Genomic DNA, 27,119 nt, shown 5'->3' with positions numbered 1-27,119 from the left:
TGACTGCTCCCTCCTACCCTCAATCCTCTCCATACCTTTAGGGAGCATACTGTGCTTGGAGGAGCCCTGAGGGGGGCCAGTTCTGCTTTCCTCCTGGGAGCTGAGTCCACCCCACTGGCAGTAGGATTGTGTGTTCTTGCCTGTGGTGTCTCCACTCCTGATGATCCCTTTCCTGACACCCACAGCTTTCAGCTGTTGGGTTTGTGTTTAAGTTCTTCCATCCGGTGCACCTCCCCTTTCGGATTCCCTCGCGATCCGATAGTAGGATTTACCTTCTCAGTGATTGTGACAAAAAGCCAACGGGAGAATGTGAGGAGAAGCTGGACCGGCCTCTGGAAAACGTTATTTTAATTGTACTTTGTTTCAATCCGATTGTGACTTGCTTACTCTACCCTCGAAAGTCGGTATGAGGCTTTTAATCTTGGAACTCTGGCTGATGGCGCTCAATAAAACGCAACAATGACAACCCTTTGCTGCTCTAGTTTTTTGGTGGGCCGGGGCGGGGCTGGAGCCGTTTCCAACGCCCGCTGTGTCGCCGAGGAGCCGTCTTCGCCGTGGACTGCTGGAGGCCGGTCCCTAGACGACTGTCGGCGCTTCTGGGTAAAGCCTCTGGGCCGCGTTAGCCACCCGCCATTGTCTGCTCCCCACGCTGCCCCCTCCTCCCGCCCGAGCCCGCCCTTCTGAAGGCCCGTTGAAGTCAGGGTGCCCCAGGGGTCTCCTGGCTCGCGGAGGCGTGGTAAACGGAGACGGCCGTTTCTTCAGGGGGGAGGGTGCGCAGTTTCCCCCCGGCGCATGCCTGCGGCTGGCGGAAGCCATTGCACACGTTGCCTTTAGCCAGGGCACGGCGTGTCGGACACGAAAAGAGGCGCGTGGGGTGGAGGGGAAGGTTAAGGCCGGCGGGGCGCTGTGGAGGTGAGCGGCTCGTACAGAAAGCCGGCGGCGGGGAGCCAAAGCCTGCTGCTGCGGGGCCTAGCGTGCTCCGCTTAATGGCGGGCCGCTCCCCGCGGGGCTCGGTAGTCCCTCCCTGACGCCGTCCTCGCAGCCAATCCGTGACGCCGGCTTCGCCAGTTTGGTGTTCATTGGCCTTCAGATAAAAACTCCAGGGTGACTGACGTTTCCACCTCTTCCCGGCCTCTCAGGTAACTGGCGTCCGTGACAGCCAACCAGGAAGAGGATCCGCGGGGACGCCCGCCTCCGGCTTTGTCTAGCAGCCAATCGGCGGCAGGCTCGCCTCCCCCTACCCAGAGTCACCGCTGCGGCCGCCGCCATTTTAGCGTTTTGTCAGAAGCGTCCGCGCCGCGAGGAAGAGCGCCTGCTGGTTTCCGTGTGCGGGTGAGCGATTTCGAGCCGTTCTAACTCCTCTCCTCCCCCGTTTTCTGCTCTACAAACCATTCGTTCCCTGGGCTTCGAGGGAGTCCTGTGCTAGTGGTCTCCGTACCCTAAAGGGGAGCCGATCTCAGCCCGGCATTGCGCGGCAAGCCCGGGGCAGCCCTTCCCCCACAGCCTCCCCAGGGAATACTCGCGCGCACCCGACCCCCGCTCCAGCCGGCGGGGCGCGCGGCCCAGCGTCGGGGTGGCGGCTCGGAAGACCGCCCCTTTGATAGATTTAGGAATTGCAACTTCGTTTCTAGAACGCCCCCGACCTTACCCTGTTTGAAAGCCGCCTCGCCTGGCCGTTCCCGCTGCTTCCCCGCTGCACGCCCTCAGACATGCGAGCAAGCCCCCGCTTTACTAGAAATGGTGGCCCCTACTCCTGGGAGGACCAATTCAAAAGTCGCAGCGACTGAGACATTGCATCTAGCGAGCCCGCTGCCCGACCCCGGTTTCTCACTACTTACCGGCGCCTAGGAAGCCTGGCCGCCCCGCCCTTCCCTTTCTCCTCCCGCGAAAGTAGTTGGCTGGGGCCCTCCCTGTTAGTGCTGCCCTCTGCCCTCAGGTTCTGGCGTGGGCACTATGCCAGGCCCCGGCCCCTTTCAGGAGGTGTGCGTGTGCTAGAGAATACTGGACAAGTTGGCCACTGAAGGACCAGTGGAGTCGTCTTGTTTTTAGTGGTGGGCCTGAGTCCTCGGTTAGAATCATTTCCCCCCCCTCCCCCCCTCCCCTCCCAGGCTGCTGTCAGGATGGTGAAGCTGTTCATCGGCAACCTGCCCCGGGAGGCCACCGAGCAGGAGATCCGCTCGCTCTTCGAGCAGTATGGGAAGGTGCTGGAGTGCGACATCATTAAGAACTACGGCTTTGTGCACATAGAGGACAAGACGGCGGCCGAGGATGCCATCCGCAACCTGCACCACTACAAGCTGCACGGCGTGAACATCAACGTGGAGGCCAGCAAGAACAAGAGCAAAGCGTCCACCAAGCTCCACGTGGGCAACATCAGCCCCACGTGCACCAACCAAGAGCTCCGGGCCAAGTTTGAGGAGTACGGGCCGGTCATCGAGTGTGACATCGTGAAGGACTATGCCTTCGTCCACATGGAGCGGGCGGAGGATGCCGTGGAGGCCATCAGGGGCCTTGACAACACCGAGTTTCAAGGTGAACCGCCCTCTTTGAGTAGAGGGCTTGTAGGAGGGCTGAGCACAAGGCTCTGAGCAGGAAAGAGGGTGATTTAGTTAGGACAAACAATAGAGGCACAGCTGTCTGCTAGTGGTAAAGGACTAAGTATGGGTGGGAGGTGACTTTAAAATGGGATTCTGAGGCTCCCCCTGGGGAAACCACTGTCTTTGGTTTGGAGCCCCTGAAACTTTTATGTTTATCAGTGCAGAAATCTTATCTTTGAGACTTCCCCAGTTAGCTGTCCTCCCCTTCTCTTTTCTATTTGGGGGGTGAGTGGGGGTGCATTCATACTTTGTCCTGAATTGTGTTTCACGTGTGAAGAACCTGGCAAAGGCAGCTTAAGCCACACATCCAGGAGCAGCTTCCCAGTATGGCTTGTTCCCCATTCTACTCCCGTTCACTGTTCCAGGCCAGTCAAGATACATGGTGGCTTTAAAGGGCTGTCTCCCATGCTGCTTTGGATTTCTGGCTCGACCAGGCCCCAGTGGTGGCTCTGCTTCAAGGACCAGACTATTTTCTAGTATTGGGCTGCTTACAGGAGTGTCAGGATGTGTTGGGATTCAGAGACCATAATCTTTTCTTTGGCTGGGGGGGTGTGGTCTTCAGCATCTTGGGTGAGTAGACATGTGAATGATAGTTTCTTGGAGGGTAGCACAGGTGATGGGGATAATCATTTTATTTGGATGATAACCACCTTAAGTTCTATACTCATGACAAGAGTTTCAGTGAGGGAGTGATAATCGTGGTGAATTGTTAGCTATACTCTAGCGGGGTGGGGGAGGAAACATGTCAGACAGTTTTCCCTTTGGATGTAATTACTTCCAAATTAATGGAATAGCTCTACAACTCCTTGCTACATTTCTCACCTAAACTTCAGCTATGTTAGGAACAAGTCGAGGCTGCTTCTCTGCCTGACTGCTGCCCTTGCTGAGGGTTACTGATACTCCCTTCAGTGTTTATTTTCCTTAAATTGGGCCCGTTCTTAGACCTGGAGATTTGGTCATCTGGGTTTCCTGTGTCGCCACGGGTACTGCTGTGCATTGTTAGAGAAGAGCATCACAGGTCTCTAAGGTCTAGGTTGTTTTCCTTTTTTAATTGGCAAGATTTTTTTGTCAACAACTTAATTGGGAGCAAATGCTGCCCCTATGGCAGGTTTGTGGTTTGATGTCTTCTGTCTGACCACTATTCCACACTGACATGCCTAGGAGGAGCAGTGTGTGTGGCCTGGTCCCGGAGAAACGATTCTTGTAGTGTTAACAAGGGCGTTTGGACTCTAGGTGGTGCCTGCTTATGCTTGCTTCCACTATTGTCCTCCTTTTTTCTTTTGTGTTAGCTGTTCTTTCCAACACTGGTTTAGTAGGGTTCTAGGAATGTGTGGGCTGCAGTAGTTAAGCCTGTAGTGTGTGTATGTCTCTGAGCATATTTCCCACCAACTCTGGCTCATTTTTTTATTGCTTCCCATTGAAAAAATATTTTATTACCTAAAAATCCAACTTTCCTGGCATCCTTAGAATTTATAGTTATTTATAAATTTCTTAGTTGCACAAAGTGCACCCCAGGGCAAATGCCAGATGGCCACAGCTACTACTCTTAAGGCACTTAGATGCTTAGTTGCATATTCCTGCTCTTGATAACTTAAAACTTAAATTTACCCAGTCTGTTAAACCAGGACTATAGCCTGTTGGCCCCTCTGGCTTCCCTAACAAACTTTCATTTTTGCTGGTACACTTGTGTATTTCACACTTTTTAAGTGTGATGGGTAGATTACTGACTTCCTGGTTCTAATTACTCCCTTTTTGACACCTGCATGCTCGGATGCACCTTTGCCAGCTATGTCAGAAAGTTTTGGCTGGCTTTGGATCCCTCCTGAATCTTGCTGCTTAGTGAACTGGTAGATCACAAGAGGTAACAACGCATCTGGGAACAGACTTAAAGCTTGCCAATCTTTGTTTTCTTTGTTTAGTAAATGGCCACTTTTGGCTAGACTTTTCTGAAGTAACCCTTATTTCCAGATACAAATAATGATTTTCAAAAGGAAAATAGTATTAATATTGTCTTGAAGATCTCAGGTCCCTAGTTAAGGAGACTGTAATTTAGTCCCACTAAAGTGGCATTGTGGTCCATGGCTAACACCCCAAATTAGTCTCCTGTTTTCTTCGCCCCTGTCTTTCATAATCTTCTCGTTTACTATTCTGTTACCTTTCGCCCAAGTTGGAGGTCAGGAAAGTTAGCTGCCCAATTAATTATAAAGGATGCTTGCTAGAGAGAATATCAGAAGAAGCCATTGGAAGCGTCCAGGAAGAGGGAGGCAGTCTCCCAGCCTCTCTCTGCTGCTGCTGCTTCCTGGCCAGAGATCTGCTTTACTCGATTAGTGTTGACTTTAGGATCTTATGTTCCATTTTCTTGCATTCCTGGGGGGAGAAACTGGCCGTAGACTTTTCCTGCTGATACAGTGAGGGGTGAGCACAGGGTCTGAACCTGTCTGGACTGGGCCGCTGTCAGGGGTGGACTTGGCAAAGGATGACAGGCTTGCTTTCGAATAGGGCAGTTTCTTAAGCATTTTGACTGCTGCACAGTTAAAATATGGCTTCATCTTCCTGGTCTTTGGCCTGAATCGGGTCATTATGCTTATCTATAGGTTAGGCTTTTGCTTATTTATTTTATTTATTTTTTAACTTTTGGCACTTGGGCAGTAGCCCTACATTGGAGTTGTCTAGCTAAAAGCCATTGCTATGACCGTTGTCTGGGGTAGGGGCTGGGGGTATGACTAAGAGTGATAGCAACCCTCTTGCGTCTGTTTCTTCAAGGCAAACGAATGCACGTGCAGTTGTCCACCAGCCGGCTTAGGACTGCGCCCGGGATGGGAGACCAGAGCGGCTGCTATCGGTGCGGGAAAGAGGGGCACTGGTCCAAAGAGTGTCCGATAGACCGTTCGGGCCGCGCGGCAGACTTTACCGAGCAGTATAATGAGCAATATGGAGCTGTGCGTACGCCTTACACCATGAGCTATGGGGATTCGTTGTATTACAACAACGCGTACGGAGCGCTCGATGCCTACTACAAGCGCTGCCGCGCCGCCAGGTCCTATGAGGCAGTGGCTGCTGCCGCTGCCTCCGCGTATGATTACGCAGAGCAGACCTTGTCCCAGCTGCCACAAGTCCAGAACACAGCCATGACCAGTCACCTCACCTCCACTTCTCTCAATCCCTACGATAGACACCTGTTGCCGACCTCAGGAGCTGCTGCTGCCGCTGCTGCAGCAGCTGCTGCTGTTACTGCAGCTTCCTCTTCATATTATGGGCGGGATCGGAGCCCCCTGCGTCGCGCTACAGCCCCCGTCCCCACGGTTGGAGAGGGCTACGGTTACGGGCATGAGAGCGCGTTGTCCCAAGCTTCGGCAGCCGCGCGGAATTCCCTGTACGACATGGCCCGGTATGAGCGGGAGCAGTATGCGGATCGGGCGCGGTACTCAGCCTTTTAAAGCTTGAGGTGAGAGCTGTGGGGTCTTCTTGTCTGGTTCGCTGTCCCTCCTGCAACCTAAGGGCTCCCGTTAGGCTGCCCTGCTTGCTTGCTTTTGCGGGGTCAGGATGAAGTTACCAGGTTGACTCAGAGGCCAGGGATTCCACCTGCCTAATGTTTGAAATACGTAAAAATCTGTGGCCATTTCCCCAGGGCTCCTGGTAGTGGGACTTGATCTGATTCTACTTGTGTCTGGGAAACAAATGAAACGGAGACCGGTGTGCTGTAATCGAACTGAACCTGAGACCCAGGAATTCGGCTCAGGTGTGCTGTTTCTCAGGACCGTTGCTGAGAGGGTCTTAGGTCTGCAGCATTACTGAGCTTTCTCCCAAGTTTCCGGTTCTGCTTCTTGCTATAAGAAAGGCTTAATTTGACCTGTCATGAAAAAAGCCCCCACAGTTGTTCACTAGCGGTCACTGCTCAGATCCCAGTAACTGAAGACTCTCCAAGTGACATCTTGAAGAGTCCAGCCCTGCACTGTAGCTTTAGCGGAGGAACTCGGTGGATGGTAAGTTGGGGTAGCGAGGAGTAGACAAGAGGTGGTTGTCATAACGTTGAGTTCCATAAGGTAACAGAACCCAGCCTTTTCACTTGGCTCGGACTCATTCTCCGAGTAGATACACCCCACTGCTAGTTTTGTCTTCAACTCTGCCCCCTAAGAGTCTGAGTTCAGCCCCAGCCTGCCTTCTAAAGTTTCCATGATGTAAGGTTTGGTTAAAATCCCTCACCAGTTTTTCAAGGTGTGTGTTATAGACAATAAACCCACACACCTGGATAACTTGTCTTGTGATGTTGGAATCAGAGCTTGCATCTTTGCCTTAAGCAGCTCGCTCCTTTCCTCTTCCCATTAGTGGCTAATGGACACTAACAGCGTTTGAACCACCAGCTTTACCTGGAGCCCACTGGCGTTTATTCCTTCAGACCTTGGTTTTGGACCTCCTGTCCATTCAGCTCCACTTGAATGTGTTTCCTTCTGTTGCTTGCCAGCTTTGGGCTCCAGGTGTTAGAAGTAGCTATTGCACCAAAGGATGATTCTCAGTGCCCTGTTTGGAGTAGCTGCCATCTGCACACCATAAATCCTGTACCTTGGAAGTAACAAAGTGATGACAGAGCACAGTCAGTAGATGGAAGATCATCACTGGGCCGGAGGGAGAAAAAACAAAAAGGAGAAACCGTTTGAAGGGCATAGTGTGGCAGCTTGTGAACACGTTTCAGTACACATTTAGGAAAACTATGATCTACACTAGCAGAACAGAGAATGCGCCCCTACATCTTACGACGACTGTGGTGAGCTGGCGTTCCTTTTGCCCAGACCTTGAAGGTTCTTAACTTGGCCCTTGGTGATAACGCCCAGATTAAAACATCCTCATCCCCTCCTCTTCCGCTCCAGAGAGCTTAGCAGACCCCACCCCCACCCCCCCCAATGACAATTGTGCTAGTGAACTATAGCTGGCTTTGCCAACTTTCAGGAAGGCTCACTTATATTTATTTATGAAGGACCCCTACCCCTGAATTGCCTAGCCTTCCCAAGTTACTCTTTGGCCTTCAAGGAGCACACATACATGCACCCCATTTTGGAGGTGGTTGTATCGCTTGGGCAGGTGTGTATAAAATTAAGACGAGTGTCAAGGTACCAGATTTTGTAAAGACCGTCTCAGTAGCTTGAATGGGAATAGCCTTTTGCACTCTGCTATAAGCCCCTGTGTTGTGCTCTCTTTCAGGTGGGCTGTGTGTGGGCTGAGAGTCCGAGCCGCGATTGTGCATGAGAATACACCTTTCGTGGTACCCTGTCTCCAGGACGGTTTCGGCTCTGTGCGTTCAGTCCCTCAGGAACCATGGACCTTAATTTACCTTAGTACGTTCAGACCTCCTCTGCCTCTCCTTCCCCCTTTCCTGTCTCTCCCTGTTCTTCAGTACTTGTGTAGCTTCACGTTCTGTTCTCCCGCAGGCCGCACTGTGCAGAAAGTGGGAGCTGTGCTGTGCGTCCCATCTCCTGCTTCCGGTGGGTTTTGGATTTGGGAAATAACCTTGACGAGAGTGTCACTACTTTTGGGTCTCTTTTGGGCCAAAGGCTTGTGGCAGGTAGATGGGTAGAGTTGAATCACTGTTTTTTTTTCTTTTCCAGTAAAATAAATGGTTTTTCAACTTAAGGGTCTGTGTGTTTTGAGAGTATTCTTGCTTGGGCTTATTTTGAGTCTTTATTTGTACTCGGGGGGAGGTGTGGGGAGTGTTCAGGGTAAAAGGAAAAGAGGTTAAATGTAGACAGATAACCGTATTCCGGGGAGAGAGACTTCCTCCCCTGGCCCACTTTGTTACCAAACAATGAGTTTTACTGGTAGGTAGAGGTGGAAGTCTTCCTGCAGAACTAATCACCACCTGCCCCTTGTGGATCACCGGATCACCACTCAAACTGCGTCTAGTCTGACTTCTACAGAAGGGGTAGACTTTAAAAATTCCATTCTTTTCATGTCAAAAAAAAAAAAAAGCCAGGCCCCAACAAAACATTCTGTTAACCTCTGGGCCAGAAACACCTTTGGGTGCCTGTTTTCATCCTTTTTTACGGCGTTCTCATAATCCAAAGAATACTTGCCTGCACCTCCCTGTTTGTACTTAGAGCCTCAAGGTGATGGAAGACCCAGCAGCGAGCTTTGGATAATTGAAACGATGGTTGGGGTTGAGTGTAAGAAGGGGCCACCCACCACCCTTAGTTCACCTTTTCTGGCATAAGCAGGGTTCACATAAACCTCCAGTTTAACTTCCCAGACCTTTGACTCGCTGCCTCTGGCTGAGTCTCTAGTTCGTAGATGACTGAGGCCAGGGTCAGCTCAGGGGGGAGGAGCTCCTTATCCCAATGTTGTTATGCTGACTTTGCCTCCCAGTCAGACTTACTGGAATTCTATGTTTTTGCCCTCCCACCTCACCTCCAGATAGAAGTTGTGCAGCGATTTCCAGGACTGGGAGTGAGAAGAGCCCATAGCTCTTGTCAGCATTCTGCATTTCTAGGGGAGCCAGCCCCCTTCCTGAATTTGCCCATATTTTTTTCTCCACTTTTGGCCACCTACTTTTTTTCACACCCAACATTGTTCTATGCTTTGATGGCAGAGTTGGAATTGGAGTGGATTCAAGGTAGCTGTAAGGTGGTTGGTGAGAAAGGTAACGTGAGCGTAGACGGGTCTGTTCAGGTGGGTGGCCCTCAGCGCTGACACGTCAGCTCAGTCTGGGGGCCAAACCAAAAACTTGACTGAGTCATTCCAAGCCAGTGATGGACTTCAGAGGATGGAGTCGAACGGCCTGGAGCAGCCGGTGGGTTTGAACTACCAATGACAGCTGAGCCCTTGGTGCTCCTGCACCGTGAAGGGACCTAGTAAATTGAACTGGGTAGTCCCAGTTGAACTGAGTCGGCTGGCAAAACAAACCTAAGAGGAATAGACCACATTAGAGTTGTCAGGTGGAACAGTAACAAAAAAGACAGGTGGGAGCCCTGCAGTGGTGGATTGAAGGGCACTAGTGGACCCTTAAAGGAGATTGGGTTATTTTATTGCCAGGACTAGAGATGGGAAGGGACATTTAAAGAAGAGGTCTGCGGCCATCTCGAACAAGGCACTCACTGTTTCAGGCTTAGCTAATCAAGTCTTGTGCTGTTGGGTAACTGTTGGACTGCTAACACCAGGCTGATCGGTCAAGCCCATCAGCTGCTCTGTAGGGGAATAGGAAGGCCATCTGCTCCCGTGAAGACTCACCGCCTCTCCTCGGAGCCGCTGAGTGCATTAACTCAAAAAGCCAGTGGGTTTGGTTTGAGAATGATTGCTATGCAACATGCAAGTGGTCCTTGTGTTCTAGGAAAGACAACGTTCCTAGCAGGCCTTTGACCTTGAGTTTCTACAGTTCCGGTTCACCCACGTTAAAAAGTTTCGACTTCCTGGGAGTGACTGAACTGGGCTGAACCAATGTGACGCTCTGGTAGTTTTATAAAACCAGTTAAAGTTTAGTCAGTTCTGTTAAGGGTGAGGACTGGGGTGTGTGTAGTAGCCATTTCTGTCTTTGCGACCCTGATATCCCAGTAATAGTTGGGCAAGTTTTCCTGCAGCTTCCAGAATCTCACCTGGCTTAATGCTGTATTCATATGTAATTCTTGGTTTACTCTTGATGGAGAGGAAAAATACTAAGAAAATGGACTCAAACTGATTTTTTGTGAGGGATGATTTGAAAGTCTGAAGTTGCTGGCTTTTCTATTGGAAGTAGCTCCAAAACGCTTGTAGGGAAACAGATTGAAACGTAACGGGCTGCCCGTGAGGTTTTCGAAGCCTCTTTAAAATGCAGTATTTTCATTCCGATCACACTTTGCAGTGAAATGAGCAAAAATTCTATTACCATCACCTACCTCAGGCATAGTACGTTAGTCCCTCAAGGGTAACTAAGTGCCTTTTAGTACACTGATTCCCCATAGTCACTGACCATTTGCTGCTCCGTTCAGTACAGTGATGAGCATTTCCACACAAGCTGGGAATGCAGTTTGCTAAGAACTCACCAATGCCTGCTGTGTAAGTCGCTTTGTGGAGAATACAAAGTTGAATGTTTGGTGCCTGTTTTGGGGATTCTCCAGAGAAACCAAACAGGATACAAAGAGAATGAGGCCTAGCCAGGGAGTTCACTCGCGATTGTGTGGGCTGGCCAAGCTGAACCCTACAGGTCTGCCAGGCTGGAAACATGGGGTTAGTCTGAGGCGGACCCCTCAGTTGAAGCTCTGAAGGTCTTTTGGCTGATTGAATTAGGTCTACTCACCTTTACTTGGAATTATGATTATTAAGCCCCCTTCCGATGGACTGATTTTAAACATTAATCACATGAACAAGGTTTCTTTCACAGCAACCTCTAGTCATGTCGGAGCTGCCAACTCTCTCTAGCCTGTCCTCGCCTGGCCGCCTCGAGATCGTTTCGGCTGCCCCTGCGTGTTCCGGAGTCTGCCTGTCTCTCCTGATTGGGGTGTCAGACCTCTTAACTTTGACTTCATTTTCCAGGCATAGCCTAAATTGAGGCTGTTTGGGAGGAATGCGCAAATTAAACCGCTGCCCGCCCTCCGCACAGAAGTTGACTAGAGGGTGCGGTGAGAGGTAGACCATCGCACTGCAGCGGTAAAGGGCTTTCACGGGTCTGGGATCCAGTTTGCTTGGCACTCCTAATTCACACACAGGCAGAGGCGGAAGAGATTCCCAGCATGATGGCCGTGAGAAGTCCCAGGACTGCTAAGTCTGCTGCAGGCTTGAAGAGCGGTGGTCGGGGGTGGGAACATGGGGACGACATTCCTGTGCAGTTTGGGGTGGAATTCCTGATCAAACCAAGCCTGTTGTCATGGAGTCGATTCTGACACCTGCTAACCCTGTAGCGTTGCCCCCCAGGGTTTTCACGGCTGAGATCTTTCTCCCAGGGAGGGGCTGGGGGAACTTAGCCACCGGCCTTTGATTAGCAGCCGGGCAATTACCTACCGTGCCACCAGGGCTCTGAATTACTGATGAGTACATAGAAAATAAGGGAAATGTTCGTTTCAGACAAGAACTTGTGCCAAAAAACAGTTATGTCGTGCAACTGAATAATTAAATAGTCATATTCCTGTCAGCACCAAAAAGTAAAATTGGGAGGTTGAGAGGGAAGTGTGGATGGGTGGGCATGTGTCTGAATGCCAAATCCTTCTGTAAGAGACATCAGGTAATTCCTGAACGCAAAGTGGAGAACTGTGAGCATCCTTAGAAACGGAGGAAATGGTGGTTACGAGTTGGGCAGCCAACTGCAAGGTCAGCAGTGTGAAACCACCAGCTGCTGCTAGGGAGAGATGGGGGTGTGTGTGCTTTCTACTCCCGTAGAGTTAAGAGTTAGCCCCAGAAACCCACAGGGCCAGACCTTGTCTTACAAGGTCACGTCGGTTCGATGGCAGTGAGTTTTTGAGTAAGGGGAGGGTGGGATAATGGACTGTCCATCGACTTGTGCTGAATCATGTTTGGGGCAATAGCTTATAAAAATAAAAGTACTTTGTCATGCTAATAGTTCTCTTTTCATTCTTAGCCAGATGAGGATGGCTTAACACTAAGACCTTAACCCAGTACACTTGTGTTTCTTTCTTTATGGAAGGTAAAGCAGTACATGGAAGTGAGAGGCTGGGATGGTGCAGCCAGGTGTGACTCAGGAGAGGCAGTGCTTAGCTCCAGGGAAGAACACACGCGGAAGTCAGTGAACTGTTCTCACCTGTTTTCTGACTGCAAAGCCAACAAGGGTGCAGAGCACTCTGTTAGAGCGTGGTTTTCCCCAACGGCCCTAGCCTCTTGGTTTCCTCAGTATCCCTGTCCAGTATTGTCTGTACTTGGTTCAACAAGGCGAGTGCTCGCTGAATGTCATTGTAAGGAATACTGACACTGGACATTGGCACCTCTTTGGCATAGAACTTCCCCAGTCTGATCAACTTGGTCCAGGCTACTCATGGGGAAGGAGATGCCTGTTGCCTACTGATCTGAGATGAACTAGACCATCTTGACAGGACAGCTTCACATAACAAACAGTTGGACAGATTTCAGTTATGTTTTTCTGAAAAACCAAAGCAGCTCCCTGGGAATTGAGGTTAAAACAGGTTTCCTGTGGTGGTGTTGCAGCAGGAAATGGACAAGGCCCAAAGAGCCAGGGTGATTGTGCCTTTAGTTTGGGATCTGGAACAGATTTTGTCCTTGGGGCAGTTCTGACTCAGACTCCACGGGCAGGGTAGAAGTGCCCCCGTGGGATTCCAAGGCTGTAAATCTTTATGGCAGGTTGGCTGGTGGTTTTGAACTACTGACTTCATGGTTAGACTAACGTGTAACCCACACTGCTACCAGGGTTCTTGGTAGGTACCAGACCATATCTTACCAATTATACAAGGGGGTTTCAAGAATTATGAGAGAAAACTATTATCTTCAATTTCATTATTCCATAAAGTCCCTGCATTCACTTTCCTCCTCTGATAAGTGGTCTTTTAAGAAAGAAGTATTTGATCCTGATGCCTCTAAACTTGAAACCTGTTATTTAGGGCAAACATGCAATTCTTTACCACCACATGCCAGGCTCTCCTACTACCGTCAGATGGCTATTGCACTGCCTCTCTGGGCCTCTGTTTCCTGATACCAGAGGTGCCATTGCTCCCTTTGATGGAATAGCCACAACACTCGGTACTGGTCGGTCCCTCCTTGGGACTTACCATAAATGTGATCAAAGCGGGCTTCATCACCATGCCCCCAGACTGGAACTCAGAGCAGGTACAAAGAGCCTAGGACAAGCGGTTCTCAACCTGTGGGTTGCCACCCCTTGGGATTGAACATCCCTTTCACAGGGGTTGCCCGATTCATAACAGTAGCAACATTATGATATGGCAGTGGAAATAATTTTATGGTTGTGGGGTCACCACAACATGAATTATTAAAGGGTCGCGACATTAGGAAGGTTGAGAACCACTGCCACAGGAGCTTATAGTGGGAGGGGCTTCATGAGATGCTGAAATGACCTGTTAAGAGACTAGTCCAGGTGAATGAAAGGGAGTTTTGTACCTGTAAAGTACATTTCTCATCTAAGAACCAAGGTTTTGAAATGAACACTTTTTTTGTTTTTTAAGGACTGAAAATGAGCCCTTCCCCCAGGCCTCTTGTGGGAGGAGTGAAGAGGTGGGTTGTGGGAAGATCTTTTGCATACTTCTGCAGGGCTCACTAGGAAACCCGACTCATGAGCTAAACTGCTGTGAAGTAGCCACTTGCTCTACTGTAAAGTTCCACCTCATCTGCATTCATCATATTTCAAGCACTTAGCAGCACAGGTAGTTTAATCACTGTAAGCTACAAACAGTAAAAGGAAACTTCCATCACAGCAAAGGTTTCACTGGACAATGCTGAGGCAGTCGTTTTTGCAGAAAACTTGCTTCTCAAGATGTTCTACACTGCCAGTAAGTCCTCAGGCCCTGGTAGAGGAGGATCAGAGATTACGGTGAGGTCAGCAGAGCCATCGTCTGCATATAATTTCCCGGCTTTCCCTGTGCCTTGCAGATCAATCACAGGCAAATCTCAGTATTTTTTTTCCTTTTGTAAAGCAAGAGCAATTGTCCCTCCTGGGGAATGTTAAAGCTAATGTGGGCCTTGTGTGTGTGTGTGCTTGGACAGGTTCACTTCTCCAGGTTGTCCTTACCTCCCCCCACTCCAGATGTCTGGACCCTTATTCTCAGGATCAAGTATAAAGTAGGCAAAACAAAACCTTGGCTGTGTAATTGGCTGGAAATTATATATTGGGCTGCAATCTACAAGGTGGGCAGTTGGAAACTACTAGCGGCTTTATGGGAGAGGGGGCTTTCTACTCGTCAAGTTAGTCTCAGAAACCCACGGGGCAGTTCTGTCTTAAAGGGCTGTCATGAGTCCATATTGATTATGGCAGTGAATTTTGTTTCGCATTAGGTTCACCAGCAATCAGAACTTACATGCCAAATTTTCCCTTGTTAAGTGTCATGGTTCCAATTCATGCACCAAAAGGAAGCCTGCCCCATCCTCCCAATTTGTGTGTCTCAGCCACCGTGCAGATTTATCTTGTTGGGGGTCTTTCTCTTTTTCACTGACCAGCTACTTTACCAAGCACTATGCCCTCCTTCAAGGACTGCTCTCTACTGGGAATTGTGAGAGGGCCTATCTCACCACCCTTGCCTCTAAGGAGCATTCCAAGACAGACCTGTCCTGGGAGTTGTTTCAATATCCTCTCCCGACACCATTCATTCCAACCCATCCATGTGGCTTCCTTACTGGTTGTCCCGCTTACACAGAGATGAGGTGACCACAAAACCATGGCTTGAGTCAGTGCATCCTAGTCCTTTCAAAACGACAACTTTCCTCAATGCTTGACAAGAGGCTCAGACAGAGTTGCCCGCTGTAATACATGGTTTGATTTCCTGACTGCTGCTTTTATGAGTGTTGATTTGGAGCCAAAGCAAATCCTTGAGAACTTCCAGCTTTCCTTAAGTTTATCTGGGATACATGTGTTATATTACAAATATGCTATTTATATATACATACTAATATATAAAGGAGTAGGTACAAAAAATATTTTTTTTCAAAACTATGTATTAAAGGTTTTTACAAAATCACTATCACCCTCAAAATACCCTCCATTACACTTAATACATATTTCAAATCTGTGATTCCATTCTTGGAAACATTTTTCAAACTCATCTGTTTGGATGGCTGACAGCACCTCCCTTATTTTGTTCTTCGCTGCCCTTCCATGTCCCTCGTTAGCCTCGGAAACAAAAAGTCCCATGGAGTGAGGTCAGGTGAGGTAAGGTGCATGGGGCAAGAGAGGCATGCTGTTTTTTGCAAAAACAACTGGCACAGCGAGGTGGTTGCATGAGCAGGTGCATTGTCTGGTGGCAAAACCAGTCCCCCATCTGCCACAAATTAGACCTTTTTGGGTCACACACTGTTACCCTATCTTTCCAGAACCTCTAAATAGAAAGTTTGATTAACACTCTGACCTGGTGGAATGAACTCCAAATGAACTATGTCGACTTTTTTGCCCATTCAGGAAGTTGATGGACATCCAGAACGAGGTTACCCATCAGTATTTCACCTTTTTTGAAACTATAAAACTACTCATACACTTGAGTTGCTCCCATGCACTGTCCTTGTAAGCGGTGTTCAACATCACAACAGTTTCTACGGCATTTCCCCCCATCAGGAAACAGAATTTCACAGCCACATGCTATTCTCTGAAATTGGCCATCACAAAAAATGAGGTTTGAGTGAAACTGCTTTTACAAAATAAATTCACTGTGATCAGAGAACTGGGTGCACTAACTCAGTCAGATGCTTACCTAGCAGGAAAAACACATACTAAGAACGCTCTGCCCAGTGGAGCTTTTTTTTTGGAGGGGGTACCCCCTCGTATATATCAATAAAGTGGTTCCATACAGGATGCAATGAAGCTTAAATAGGATTAAGTCAATCAGGAAAACTCATTTTACTTAAAAAAAAAAAAAAAAGGTCAATCTTTTAAAACAGAATATTTGAGGAATTTTTTTTTTCTTAACCAATAGCTACTGCTAACATAGTTTAAACAGCAAAAGACCTTTTAAAATAACTCAAATTTACACTATTTATATGAACTAAGCTGTCTTCCATCTTAGCTTGACACCCCCTGATAGGATGCTGAGCTGGCCCCCACAAATGAAGCCAATTGAGTTGAACTAGAAAACCCCTTGGAGAGATGCTGGCCTCACCTTATCCAATGCAGGGTCTCTCGGGGCATTTAATGTGCACGGCGTCGGAAGCAGTGGTGCTGGTTACTTCGAGGCAAGGTATGTGCCCACCAGCTGCCCCGTATTCTCTGTAGTCCAAGAGGACAGCTGAGGGGCCAGCACCCGCCTAACTGCCTTCCCCAACATTTCTGTCCTGTATTCTTCTGAACTTGGAAGACAGCATGACTGGAAAGGAGCTATAAAATACCGAAGATTAATGACAACCACACAAGCACCAAGAGATACTCAAGTGTTAGAAACGTTTATTTGTCAAAAAGGGGAGGGAGGGGAAGTGGAGTGAAAACAAGGCTGAATTTCAGCAAAGGCTGCACCACGATCACAAGTCAGACATAAAAAACAAAACAACCCAAGACCCCACCCAGGCCCCCAATGGTCCTAGCAATTTCAGATTAGCTTTAGTGTCAGAAAGGATCCAGAGGGAACAGAGGAGAGGATGGCTGGTGGCCACCACACGGTCATTTGAAAAGGACAGGTGTGGTTGCAGGGAAGCAGGCTCACCTCCCAAGGGAAGCAAGCTGCGCGGCCGGCGGGGTGCTAGTGGCAGAAAGGGGAGTGGGGGTAGGTAGCGCAATCCTTACCTAGAGCTGCTCAGAGGCTTGACAGTGTAAGGAACAGAGAGAGGCTACAGAGACCAGTATCAGGAAGAAAGAAAAGTCAACTTAGAAGAATTAAAGAGAGAAAACATAGTTGGTCACAAACTCCTTTGTTTACTGAAACATGAAGCAATGGAAACATCCCGGCAAAGGGGACCGCGCGGAGCAAGCTCTCATATTATGATCGCAGCCCGAGGGTTCAGTCCGCAATTATCCTACCTGAAAGAGAGCACAACACAAGAGGCTTACGCAATGCCAGGGGGCGGCTCGGCTCCGAGAACAGGGGCCCTGGTCCCGTCCTGTATGCCAGGGGGAAACGAAAGCAGGCAAAACCACGTTGAGTGTGGCTCGACCACTAACTCCTGTAATTACCCAGGAAGCTACTCATCAGTAGAGAGGCCTCTACACACAGCTACAGTCTCTGGAAGACTGTGGTGTTCTGATTTTCTTATCCATCTTTTTACAGTCCCCCCCTCCCCCCGTTAATAGAGCTACCATGGCTGTAACAAAGAACGGATGAACATTATAAAGAACCACAATTTTAATTTTGGGGTCCAAGAAAAGCAGGAAGACGCCCAGATCTCAAAAACTGGCCAAATGCACTACTCTGCCTTTTTAAACTTCATCTTCCACAGCAAGTTTTCAGAAATGAAACTCACAAAGCAAAGGGTATCCAGGAGAGCTCATTTACTGAACTCTACCGCACCTGTACACCATTCAGTCGGAGGCAGAGAGAGGCCTGGTCCCCCTGGTGTTCCTAACTGGCCACATCTCCCTTTCCAAATCAAAAGATGAAATCACTGCAAACGCTTCCTAATTCTCCCATTGATGATGGGAATCCCAAAGTGGACTCACACCAAGTCCCTCTACTTATTACAAAGGGCCAATCTTGGTCTGCATCTGTGCCAATCGACTTCAAAAGTTGCCATGCTCTTGGATCCGTTCTGCTAGGGTGAGACTGGAATTTGGCTCCCCAAGAGTTGTGGAGTGTTTCATCCTGGCTCCTGGGACTGCAACAACCCACGGTTATTCAGTCCCTTTGATGTTCACACCTGGAAGGTAAGTTTTTTAGGAGTCACCACTAAAGAGGTTAGCTTTAACAGCCATTGCCCGCAGCCAACATTCACTTTAAAGTACCCTAACAGACCACAAAAATACTAACTCAATATTAAAATTAAACATGTGAGAGAAATAGATGTTATCGAACGGGTGATACCATCTTACTTCCGAGGCTTATCTTTCTCCGTGGCAGATCCAGCTGCATTCAAAGCATACATGACAAAGCAAACCATGGAAGGTCAAGACTGCAACACACACACTGCTGATGGCCGCCGCTGATCCCCAGTCCTCGTCACAGCCCTGGATGTCAACTGACCACAGGTTCATACCACACTTGTTTTCATGTTGCACAAAAGGGCACATTTCAATGATTTTCTTTTCTTCTACACTTAAACCAAAGAGGGGTGAGTTAGGAACATTGGTAACTCGGCTGACAATGCTACCTCAATTTCAACATACAAGAAAATCCACGGGAGGGAGTATAAACTCCTGAGCTAATTTCACTCAGATGAAGAGATTTACTATCGGTCTCCTAAAAATCCTAGTTATTCCTGGCCTGTCAACACCTTTGGAATACATTTCCTAAAGTAGGAGACAAAATATTCAGGGTCACCAGGAATGGGGTTTTATACACATTAAAAAAGTACCCGTTTGAACTGCTTAAATGCTCCTCAAAGGAAAAAGGCTGGAAGAAATGGAAGTATAACGTGCGGAGAGAACATGGTGGCTGTGCAGAACTCGGGCCTCTGGGTGACCACTAAAGAAGGGGCTCCCCCGGGGCAGAGGCACCCAAACAGCCAACTCTCAGGGAAGCCTCTTAGAAATGAACCAAGCTAAGCAACAGGATTTTCTTTGGCTTGTACATCAATGGTGTAAGAATAGGCTCCTTTGGTTAAAAAAAAAAAGACTCCTGACTCAGGAAGTGATTTTACCAGCAAATGGTCTAAAATTTAAATTCTCCCTTTATTCCTAACTCTCAAACCCGGACTCTCTACACCACCCATGATCTTGCAGTGGAAAGAGCAGGGGTTTGGGAAGTAGCCCGCCTGGAATTGGAGGCTCGATGCTACCTCTGGATTAGCAAATGAATTTGGGCAAAATAATTTACCTCTACAAGCCTTGGTTCTCTCACCTGTAAGGGAGGGGAAAAAAAAAAAACACCAGGTACTCTGCAAATGTTAGTTCTCTTACTTATTGGTCTATAACCCAGATGTGTGCATACCTGGTTAAAGAATGCTATTTTCACTGACAGACTGTGTCTGTTATTCACTCCAAAGTAGTAATCTGGTTAGAGCCACACACACAAATCTCAAAGGCTGCACGAGCCTCAGGCTTGCGCTAAAATGTAAGACTATAATCGGGCCTTCTGGATATAGTCCTGGCCGCAAACAGACGGCTCTAGCTTCCTCTAGCAAACCTGGGTCTCTTTCCAGAAAACCACCCGGACTCGGAAGCACACCCTACCCGCTCTCACCTCCAGTCTTTAAAAGGCTGAGTACCGGGCTCGGTCTGCATACTGCTCCCGTTCGTACCGAACCATGTCATACAGAGAATTCCGTGCAGCGGCTGACGCCTGAGACAGCTCACTCTCTGGCCCGTAACCGTAGCCCTCGCCAACCGTGGGGAGAACCGCTGCAGCTCGGCGCAGGGGGCTCCTGTCCCTTCCGTAATATGATGATGTGGTGGCAGCAGCCGCCATAGCAGCTGAAGTGGCAGCCGCACTCGAGTTTGGCAGCAGGGGTCTGTCATAAGAGTCAACGGAAGTGGAGTTGAGCTGACTGCTCACAGCTGTGTTCTGGACTTGAGGCAAGTGGGATGCGGTCTGCTCCGCATAGTTGTATGCCGAGGCCGCTGCGGCCGCTGCCACTGCCTCATATGAGCGCACCCGGTAACGCTTGTAGTAGTCAAGGGCTCCATAGGCATCGTTGTAGTACACAGACTCCCCGTAGCCCATGGTGTAGGGTGTGCGGACTGCCCCGTACTGCTCACTGTACTGCTCCGTGAAGTCCGCTACTCGGCCTGTGCGGTCTACGGGGCACTCTTTGGACCAGTGCCCCTCTTTCCCGCACCGATAGCAGCCGCTCTGGTCTCCCATCCCGGGCGCAGTCCGCAGCCGGCTGGTGGACAACTGCACGTGCATGCGTTTGCCTTGAGGAAATAGATGCAAAGAGCTTTACTACAACTCCCCCTAGCTTCCCCAACACGCAAGTCCATCTCCCCCCCCCCGGACTTTCTGTAGCTTCTTTGTGCATGCACTGTGAGCCTATCTCAGGAAGCTGTTCCAGATAACATAAGGGGGAGATGGAGAGTCCTCCGAGACCAGGTAACACTTTCTACTCCCCGGCCTCCCGCAACTTCCTGTCCTCACCCCCGGGGAATGGAGAGAGTGTACACCCTTCTCTGTGGGTTAGTCATTCAAAACCTGCCCTCACTTTGAATAGAACACCCACCACCACCCAGCTCCACTGGAAGCATCTTGCCAGTCTGTCCTGGTGAGAGGGGCACATGAAACCCGAGCACTTACAGTGGCTTAAAAACCAGCCACCTTCAGTCCAGCTTGCTTCCTCCAGCCAGTTCTGCAGGTGGGGCTGGCCGGAGGGTGCTATTGGCTGACAGACGCACTGCTCATACATGGCTTACCAGCTGCTTCACCTTCTGCAGGTTTCACCTCAGCCTTCCCTCAAACCAAACCTGCTGCCATCAAGTCAACGCTGACTCATAGCAGTCCCTGTGGTTTTCAGAGACAGTAACTGTTCATGGAGTAGAAAGCGCAGTCTTTCTCCAGCAGAAATGCTGACCATACGGATTACAGCCCAACATGTAACCACTACTACACCACCAGGGCTTACTTTCCCCTTCTCAGGTGGAATCCAGACCTACTGTGGACAAGAGACCCGCCTGACCCTCAGAAACACCTGGGGGCAGTATGCTGAGCCCTCAGGCCCCAGGAAATGCCTAACTGTTTATGGGCACCACCATACAAGCCACAGCCCCGCTTCTGGGAATGACCTGCACCAAAGAGCAGCTGAAGGGAGCTCCAGGTTTGGCCCAGGGTCCCCTTCGGATGAACGCATCCCAGATGCTCTTCTCGATAGGATCACTCTTGGTAGTCACTCAGCCCTGAAATGCCTCAGACAGTGCACACCCCCACCCTCACCGCAGCACTGCTCAGGCCAAAGACAGCAGAGGCGCAGAGCCCTCACTTCAGTCCACGCCTTTCTGGCTGATTTCCACCCTTTCTAATACTTGCCTTTTTAAGCAGAGGCCAAATGCCTCAAGATTTCCTAAAGTTACAAGATACTCAACCCTGTTGCCAACCAATAGGAAATGATTATCTTCTGAAAGCTGGACTAGATGAGAGTGTTCAAATGCTGGCCCCGTTGAGAAACCCTGGGCTCCCACTGCTGTGCTCACTCCATCCCTGTGTCAGTGGAGGGAGGGAAACAGACAGACACTGTCAGTCTGGCAGTGAGTACAGAGTAGAGCTTTCCACCCAGCCAGGAAGAAAACTCCTGAGTTCTGTTCTGCTGCTGAGGAGGCAAATCCAGAAAGACCCATGTGTCCCCTAATTCTGTGGCTTCTGCTCCCAAGCTACACACAGTGAAATGACCGTCTCATCACACAGAAGTGAGGGTTCAGAAGACGCCTGGTGTGGGGCTCTTCTGAGGCAGAAAAGGCTTTAACCCACAAACAAAAACATGATACCCTGGTACCTAAATTATATTTTGGGTATAAATGCAAGGGATCCTCCAGGGCAGAACTTTCTCTCGTCGTGTTCCTGGATAAAAGAAATTTAAAGAAAATGTAATTTTTCTACAAGTTTTTTAACTCCCCTCCTTTGTGTTTGACAGAAATTATTTCTATAGGAGTATTACATACTTTGGGCATGTTATCAGGAGAGACCAGTTCCTGAAAAAGGGCATCCTAACTGGTCATGAGGGGCAGCAAAAGAGGAAGCCCCTCAAGGAGATGCACTGACCTAGCAGCTGCACCAGCAAGGAGGATGCTGCGGGCAGTGTTTCATTCTGCTGTGCAGAGGGCTCCAATGTTCATAGGTGCCAACTGGACAGCACCTAACAGTAACGAAATTTACCCACGCTGCAAATATATTCACGATGTGGTAGGGCACAAAAGGGAATAGTTATGAAAACTTCTGAGAAATAACTAAATACCTAGAGGCAATGGCCTGAGAGTCAAGGTCAAGTGGCACAACAACTCAGCCAGAAAGTTCTATGTGCCGATCTTTGACATCCTACTTTGGTGAGTACCAACCAGAGTCTTAAAAGGTTATAAGCAGCCATATATCTCTCTCCCACCTGGAAGAAAGAAGGGCGGAGAAAACTGAAGATGGAAACAATCAGTCTGAAGGACTACTGGACGGACCTCATGGACACAAGCCTGCCCCGTGAGACCAGGAGGAGACGGTGCCTGGCACCATGACCAACGTCTCCAACAGAGTCACACATGAAGGCCCTGATAAGAGTGGAGGAGAAAATGTGGGGAAAGACCAGGTCTACTGGTCCGAGCCTTGCCGGAACCCTACAACCAGGACCCTCAGCCACTGTTCAGGTCTGGACCAGAACTCTTCCCCCACTGCTCAATTTCAGACAAGCAAACAGGCATATAAAGAGAAGCAGGGCACTCTATACATATGCAGAGAATAAAAGGGCAGCATTTACCTGAGGACAAAGCTCAGGGCTATGAAAGGCAGAGGAATGGAAACAGGATACACAGGGAGGGAGCAGGATAAGTGATGCTACACTGTGGGAATCACCATCAATAACAAAAAACAAAACAGAGGCAGAGTAAATAGAAAACTGATTTGCTCAGCCCACCATAACCCAATTCACAATAAAACGTTTAAACAAGCAAACCCCACCCCACCCCTTCCCAAACCAACTCCCCCACAATTACTTTAATTTCCTTTAAAGGAGGCTAAGTAAAAAAATATTGCTATAAACAGAAATTTATTAAACTAAAATATCAAAATGTGAAGTTCTTGTTCCTTGACATAGCCTCTATCTGGATCTCTACACTTCGGAAGGCAGCCTTTCCACCTCTCAACGCTTCCATGCAGCATCTTGTGCTCTTTCAAAATGGGAATTCTGACATACGAAACAGACTCAAGTTGTGCTCCTTTAAAACATTCTCTACATTTGGGGAACAGAAAGAAGCCCTAAAGGGCAAGATCAAGGATATCGGGTGGATGCGCAAGAGAATCCCAACACAACTTCTGGAAAACAGCCCTTGCCACCCACCCTCAAAGAAAGCAAGGCACAGCATGTTCATGATGAAAAATAAATAAATAAATTGCTCAACTTCTTGGCCTTTCCCCTATTTTCTTCAATAATAAGCCTCCATGACCCTACTGTGTCCTTTAGGAAAAATGATCAAGATTACCCTTGGGAATCTCCAAAGCAAGTCACTGGAATGACTTCTGCTTGAAGTGACACAAGTCAGCAGCCTCCATCAGAGGGCACTGTTTGGCAGGCAATCCCCATCAAGACGAAGACAAGTATATTACAGACAGAATTTGTATCAGACACATTTCCCCCGTTTTTTTCAGTTGTGACTCCAGACAGGATCCAAAGAGGAGTTCTGCCGACCTCATCTCTGGGTTTAATGGAGACTTGCTTTACCCTTCTGTGTTAGCCTCTTAAAGTACCGCAGCAACCTTAAAAGGGCACAAGAAAGGGAGCAGACACACTTTGCGGTAAAACAGTGCGTGTGTAAACTGGAACCCGAGTGGGAATACTTCCCTTCTTAAAAATTAACTTTTGTGAATTAGGGGGAGGTTCAGAAAACATCATTTTTGCATCCAAAAACTTAGAACAACCAACTCTCCCCCCTGGCTTGTCCTCCCACACAGCATTATTTGGAGACTTAACCTCATACGTGTTTCTTCTTTCCTTTTACCCAACCCAATACCAAAAAGGGGAGGAGGTGTAGTCTGTACCCGAGGCTCACCCATTTTGTCTGCACTCTGCTTGTTCTGAGAGGCCCTTTCCTTACTCCTCTCCTCACTGTCCCTTTGTCCCACCCCCACCCAATGAAGATGAGAATCATCTTTAAACCTGCGTGGCGTGCAGCACTATCCCCAAAGACGTAAACACACAAGGAAAGCGTAACTGCCAGGTCAAACCACTTTGCAACCACGAGAAGCACCACCGTTCCACATGACACTAGACTCTCGTCAGATTGTGCTTTTGTTGCCAACACACGCACCCCCCAGAATCTGTCCTCTAATTTCAGTGGGGAACAAACCACAGGGAGGCTCGGCTGCTTGTCCAAAGTCCTACGACTACTTGTCTGCAGTAAGTGCTTCCAGCATGGCCCTTTCTCCCAAGAGTAGTGAAAGTCGGGGCAATAAAGGGTTGGTCTCAGGTGCCTCATGGAGCACCTTTCCCGAGCTCCTATGTCTGCAGGCCAACCACCTCCCCTTTCCTGGCCACTGCTTCCGCTTCTCCCATTACTGCTGTTCTGTTCTCTTAGCAGAGGACCCTCATGCACTTCTCAATAACCCTTTCAGTGGCGCTCAGGACAAAAAGGATGTGGACTTACATACCAGAAAAGTGGCTGTGCACGCGGGTGGTCCAAAATGACACAGCCAACAAAAAACTCGTAGAGCAGGGCTGTCCAACAACTTTCTAGGTGATGGAAAAGTTCTCGCTCTGCGCTTAACATGGTCGCCACCAGCCTCACGTAGCTCCCAAGTGCCTGACGTAAGGCCAGCACAACCGAGGGTCAGAATTGAAAATCTTATTTCATTTCAGTGACCTTACAGAGCGATGGGTGGCTGGGGGCGATCATATTTTTCAGAACAGTTCTAGACGGTCTTCAGATGATCTCCTGTGATATCAATGACAACACACATACCTGTATTATTGGTATGAATAATGCGACATGCTTAATGATGCCCTTGCTGAAATCTCCACAGAAGCAGTGCTGATTCCACCTACTGGATTTTTCTAGTAACCATCTCTCTTCCTTCAAGGGTCTCTTCCTCCCCAGGATTAATTAGTAGCACATGGGGAGGGGCAGTCCTGGTCACTGTGGTGGATGAGGTTTCTTTGGTCCCCCAACCCACCGTTGAGATTGCCACTCATAGGGGCCCCTACAGGCCAGAGAACTGTCCCACATGGTGGCCAAGGCTGCCACCTTCATGGGGGCAGACTGTTCCCTCTCTCCCCCATGGAGCAGCTGGCTAGCGGTTTAGAACCACCGACCTTTCTGGTTAGCAGTTTAGTGCTTTAACCACTGTGTCCCCACTGCTGCTCCTACAGTGCCTTCTAAACCCAACCCAACCCACTGCCACGGAGTCAATTCTGACTCACAACCACCCTACACAGGGTTTCAGAGACGGTAAACCTTGACGGGAGCAGCTAGTGGCTGGTGGGCTTGAACTGTTGACCTTGTAGCTGGCAGCCTTATGCCTAACCCACAGTGCCCCCAAGGCTTCTTTATATAGTCCTCAGGCAGAGCAAACTTGAGTACCCACAAGTTACTCGCCTAGATCCAGATTCACCACCTAACCGTGTGACTTACGGCTTCTTCTAAGTGCAGTTTCCCCTTTTCTACCACTACATGATGACCCAAGGCAGAAACAAAAAGTACAAACCCCGCAAAACATCAAGTTTCCAATCTTAATAAAAAGCAGCAAGTCAGACCTCTGTCCTGCCATCACTCAGGAGGGCGCTCCATGAATGAAGCTCACTGCCTGTCTGGGATAACCTGCACACACCGAGCACGCCGGCTCATGCCACAGCAAACTGCCTACGAGCAGCGAGCGTGTGGTTTCCCATCCAGTGGATGCTCATTCACAGTGGCCGTGTATACAGAGGGAAACTGCTCCACAGGCTTCGGAAGGCAGTGCTCTTGCTTCTGAGGGGCCTCTGGGTGGGCTCGAAGCACCTGCTTTTCGGTTACCACTCAGGCGCACAGCTACTCACGCTAGCCAGGAACTTGTGCAGTGCATAACACACTCTACGTTTCCAGCTAAAACAGGCTGAAAGAGTCCATGCCCTCCCACCCCACCCCCAGCTCTTTTGATCTCTTCCACCTTGAGCCAGGTCCCCCCACTGTGACCACTGCAGGGCGGTTCACCTTGAAACTCGGTGTTGTCAAGGCCCCTGATGGCCTCCACGGCATCCTCCGCCCGCTCCATGTGGACGAAGGCATAGTCCTTCACGATGTCACACTCGATGACCGGCCCGTACTCCTCAAACTTGGCCCGGAGCTCTTGGTTGGTGCACGTGGGGCTGATGTTGCCCACGTGGAGCTTGGTGGACGCTTTGCTCTTGTTCTTGCTGGCCTCCACGTTGATGTTCACGCCGTGCAGCTTGTAGTGGTGCAGGTTGCGGATGGCATCCTCGGCCGCCGTCTTGTCCTCTATGTGCACAAAGCCGTAGTTCTTAATGATGTCGCACTCCAGCACCTTCCCATACTGCTCGAAGAGCGAGCGGATCTCCTGCTCGGTGGCCTCCCGGGGCAGGTTGCCGATGAACAGCTTCACCATCCTGACAGCAGCCTGGGAGGGGGGGGAGGGGGCGGGACCCACAAACACCAAGACTTCAAACGTTGGAAGTGGGGTCAGGAGTGTGGGTGCGTGGCAGGGTGCTTTCGTCAGGGGTGCCTGCCCCCCTTTCTACACCCTCCCGCGGCCGCCCATTCATCCTTCTCAATGGACGCGGAGAGGGGAGTCCTTCCGAAAAGTGCCAGCTGGGATGGCCAGCTGCAAACGCGAGGGAGCGGGCCATCCCCACAAAAGCGGGCGGGCCCGAGATGACACGATGTGCCGCCTCGTGTCTCAGAGCACATTTTCTGGGATTTGGGGGAAGAGGCCAAGCCGGAGGCGAGCGGCTCGGTTTTGGAGGGAAATCTGTGTAGCGCTCCTCCGAGCGCGACTTCCCGACGACATGCTCAAAGCATGAAAAACCCCACTTTGGATCCAAACTGGGAGCCCCCCAGGGGCCCAGCGCCCAGCTCCTTCACCCCAACAAAGACTCGAGCCGACCCCTGCCCCGCCTCCGGAGACCCGGACCCGCCTCCTCGCGTTGCCACCCCGGACCCTCCCGCCGCAACGAGTGAGGCCC

General features: G+C 49.7%; 3 protein-coding genes and 1 non-coding gene across 10 annotated transcripts in view; 2 read left to right on the top strand and 2 right to left on the bottom strand.

Annotated features, from left to right (window-relative positions):
* RBM14 (RNA binding motif protein 14) overlaps positions 1 to 1,199 on the top strand; it is a 15,124-nt gene extending 13,925 nt beyond the window's left edge. The window contains exon 2 of the mRNA XM_045297256.1: positions 1,140 to 1,199. Coding sequence (XP_045153191.1) covers positions 1,140 to 1,156 — 17 coding nt within the window. The 3' untranslated portion in view covers positions 1,157 to 1,199. The remainder of the gene's footprint in view (positions 1 to 1,139) is intronic.
* A 37-nt stretch (positions 1,200 to 1,236) lies between these two features.
* On the top strand, positions 1,237 to 8,222 carry LOC101648201 (RNA-binding protein 4). 2 transcript variants are annotated; one of them, XM_004713564.2, is made up of 4 exons: positions 1,250 to 1,332; positions 2,109 to 2,532; positions 5,361 to 6,042; positions 7,794 to 8,222. In XM_004713564.2, exons 2-3 carry the CDS (start codon positions 2,121 to 2,123, stop codon positions 6,032 to 6,034), a joined length of 1,086 nt encoding a protein of 361 aa, XP_004713621.1. In that variant the 5' UTR covers positions 1,250 to 1,332; positions 2,109 to 2,120; the 3' UTR covers positions 6,035 to 6,042; positions 7,794 to 8,222. The 2 variants fall into 2 exon arrangements, with proteins under 2 accessions (XP_045153192.1, XP_004713621.1); XM_045297257.1 differs by lacking the exon at positions 5,361 to 6,042 and having other exon boundaries at positions 1,237 to 1,332.
* Positions 8,223 to 16,600: 8,378 nt separating this feature from the next.
* On the bottom strand, positions 16,601 to 26,549 carry LOC101649547 (RNA-binding protein 4B). 6 transcript variants are annotated; one of them, XR_006680748.1, is made up of 3 exons: positions 26,131 to 26,549; positions 18,193 to 20,175; positions 16,601 to 18,020 (listed from the first exon to the last, which is right to left on the bottom strand). XR_006680748.1 is itself a non-coding variant. In XM_045297223.1 (3 exons), exons 1-2 carry the CDS (start codon positions 26,540 to 26,542, stop codon positions 19,511 to 19,513), a joined length of 1,077 nt encoding a protein of 358 aa, XP_045153158.1. In that variant the 5' UTR covers positions 26,543 to 26,549; the 3' UTR covers positions 16,601 to 18,020; positions 19,502 to 19,510. The 6 variants fall into 6 exon arrangements, 4 of the variants coding, with proteins under 4 accessions (XP_045153158.1, XP_045153159.1, XP_004713626.1 ...); XR_006680749.1 differs by having other exon boundaries at positions 16,601 to 17,187; XM_045297223.1 differs by having other exon boundaries at positions 19,502 to 20,175.
* Positions 23,592 to 23,714, bottom strand: LOC115872021. Its single transcript, XR_004047606.1, has one exon. It is a non-coding gene; the product is annotated as a small nucleolar RNA SNORA26 (small nucleolar RNA).
* Positions 26,550 to 27,119: the final 570 nt, after the last annotated feature.

This window comes from Echinops telfairi, unplaced genomic scaffold, assembly GCF_000313985.2.
Source record: "Echinops telfairi isolate 266 unplaced genomic scaffold, ASM31398v2 ScPeMD7_7417;HRSCAF=8455, whole genome shotgun sequence".
NCBI lineage: Eukaryota > Metazoa > Chordata > Mammalia > Afrosoricida > Tenrecidae > Echinops > Echinops telfairi.
Note: the sequence above shows the minus strand (reverse complement) of the source record. Positions and strands in the feature narration are given on the sequence as shown.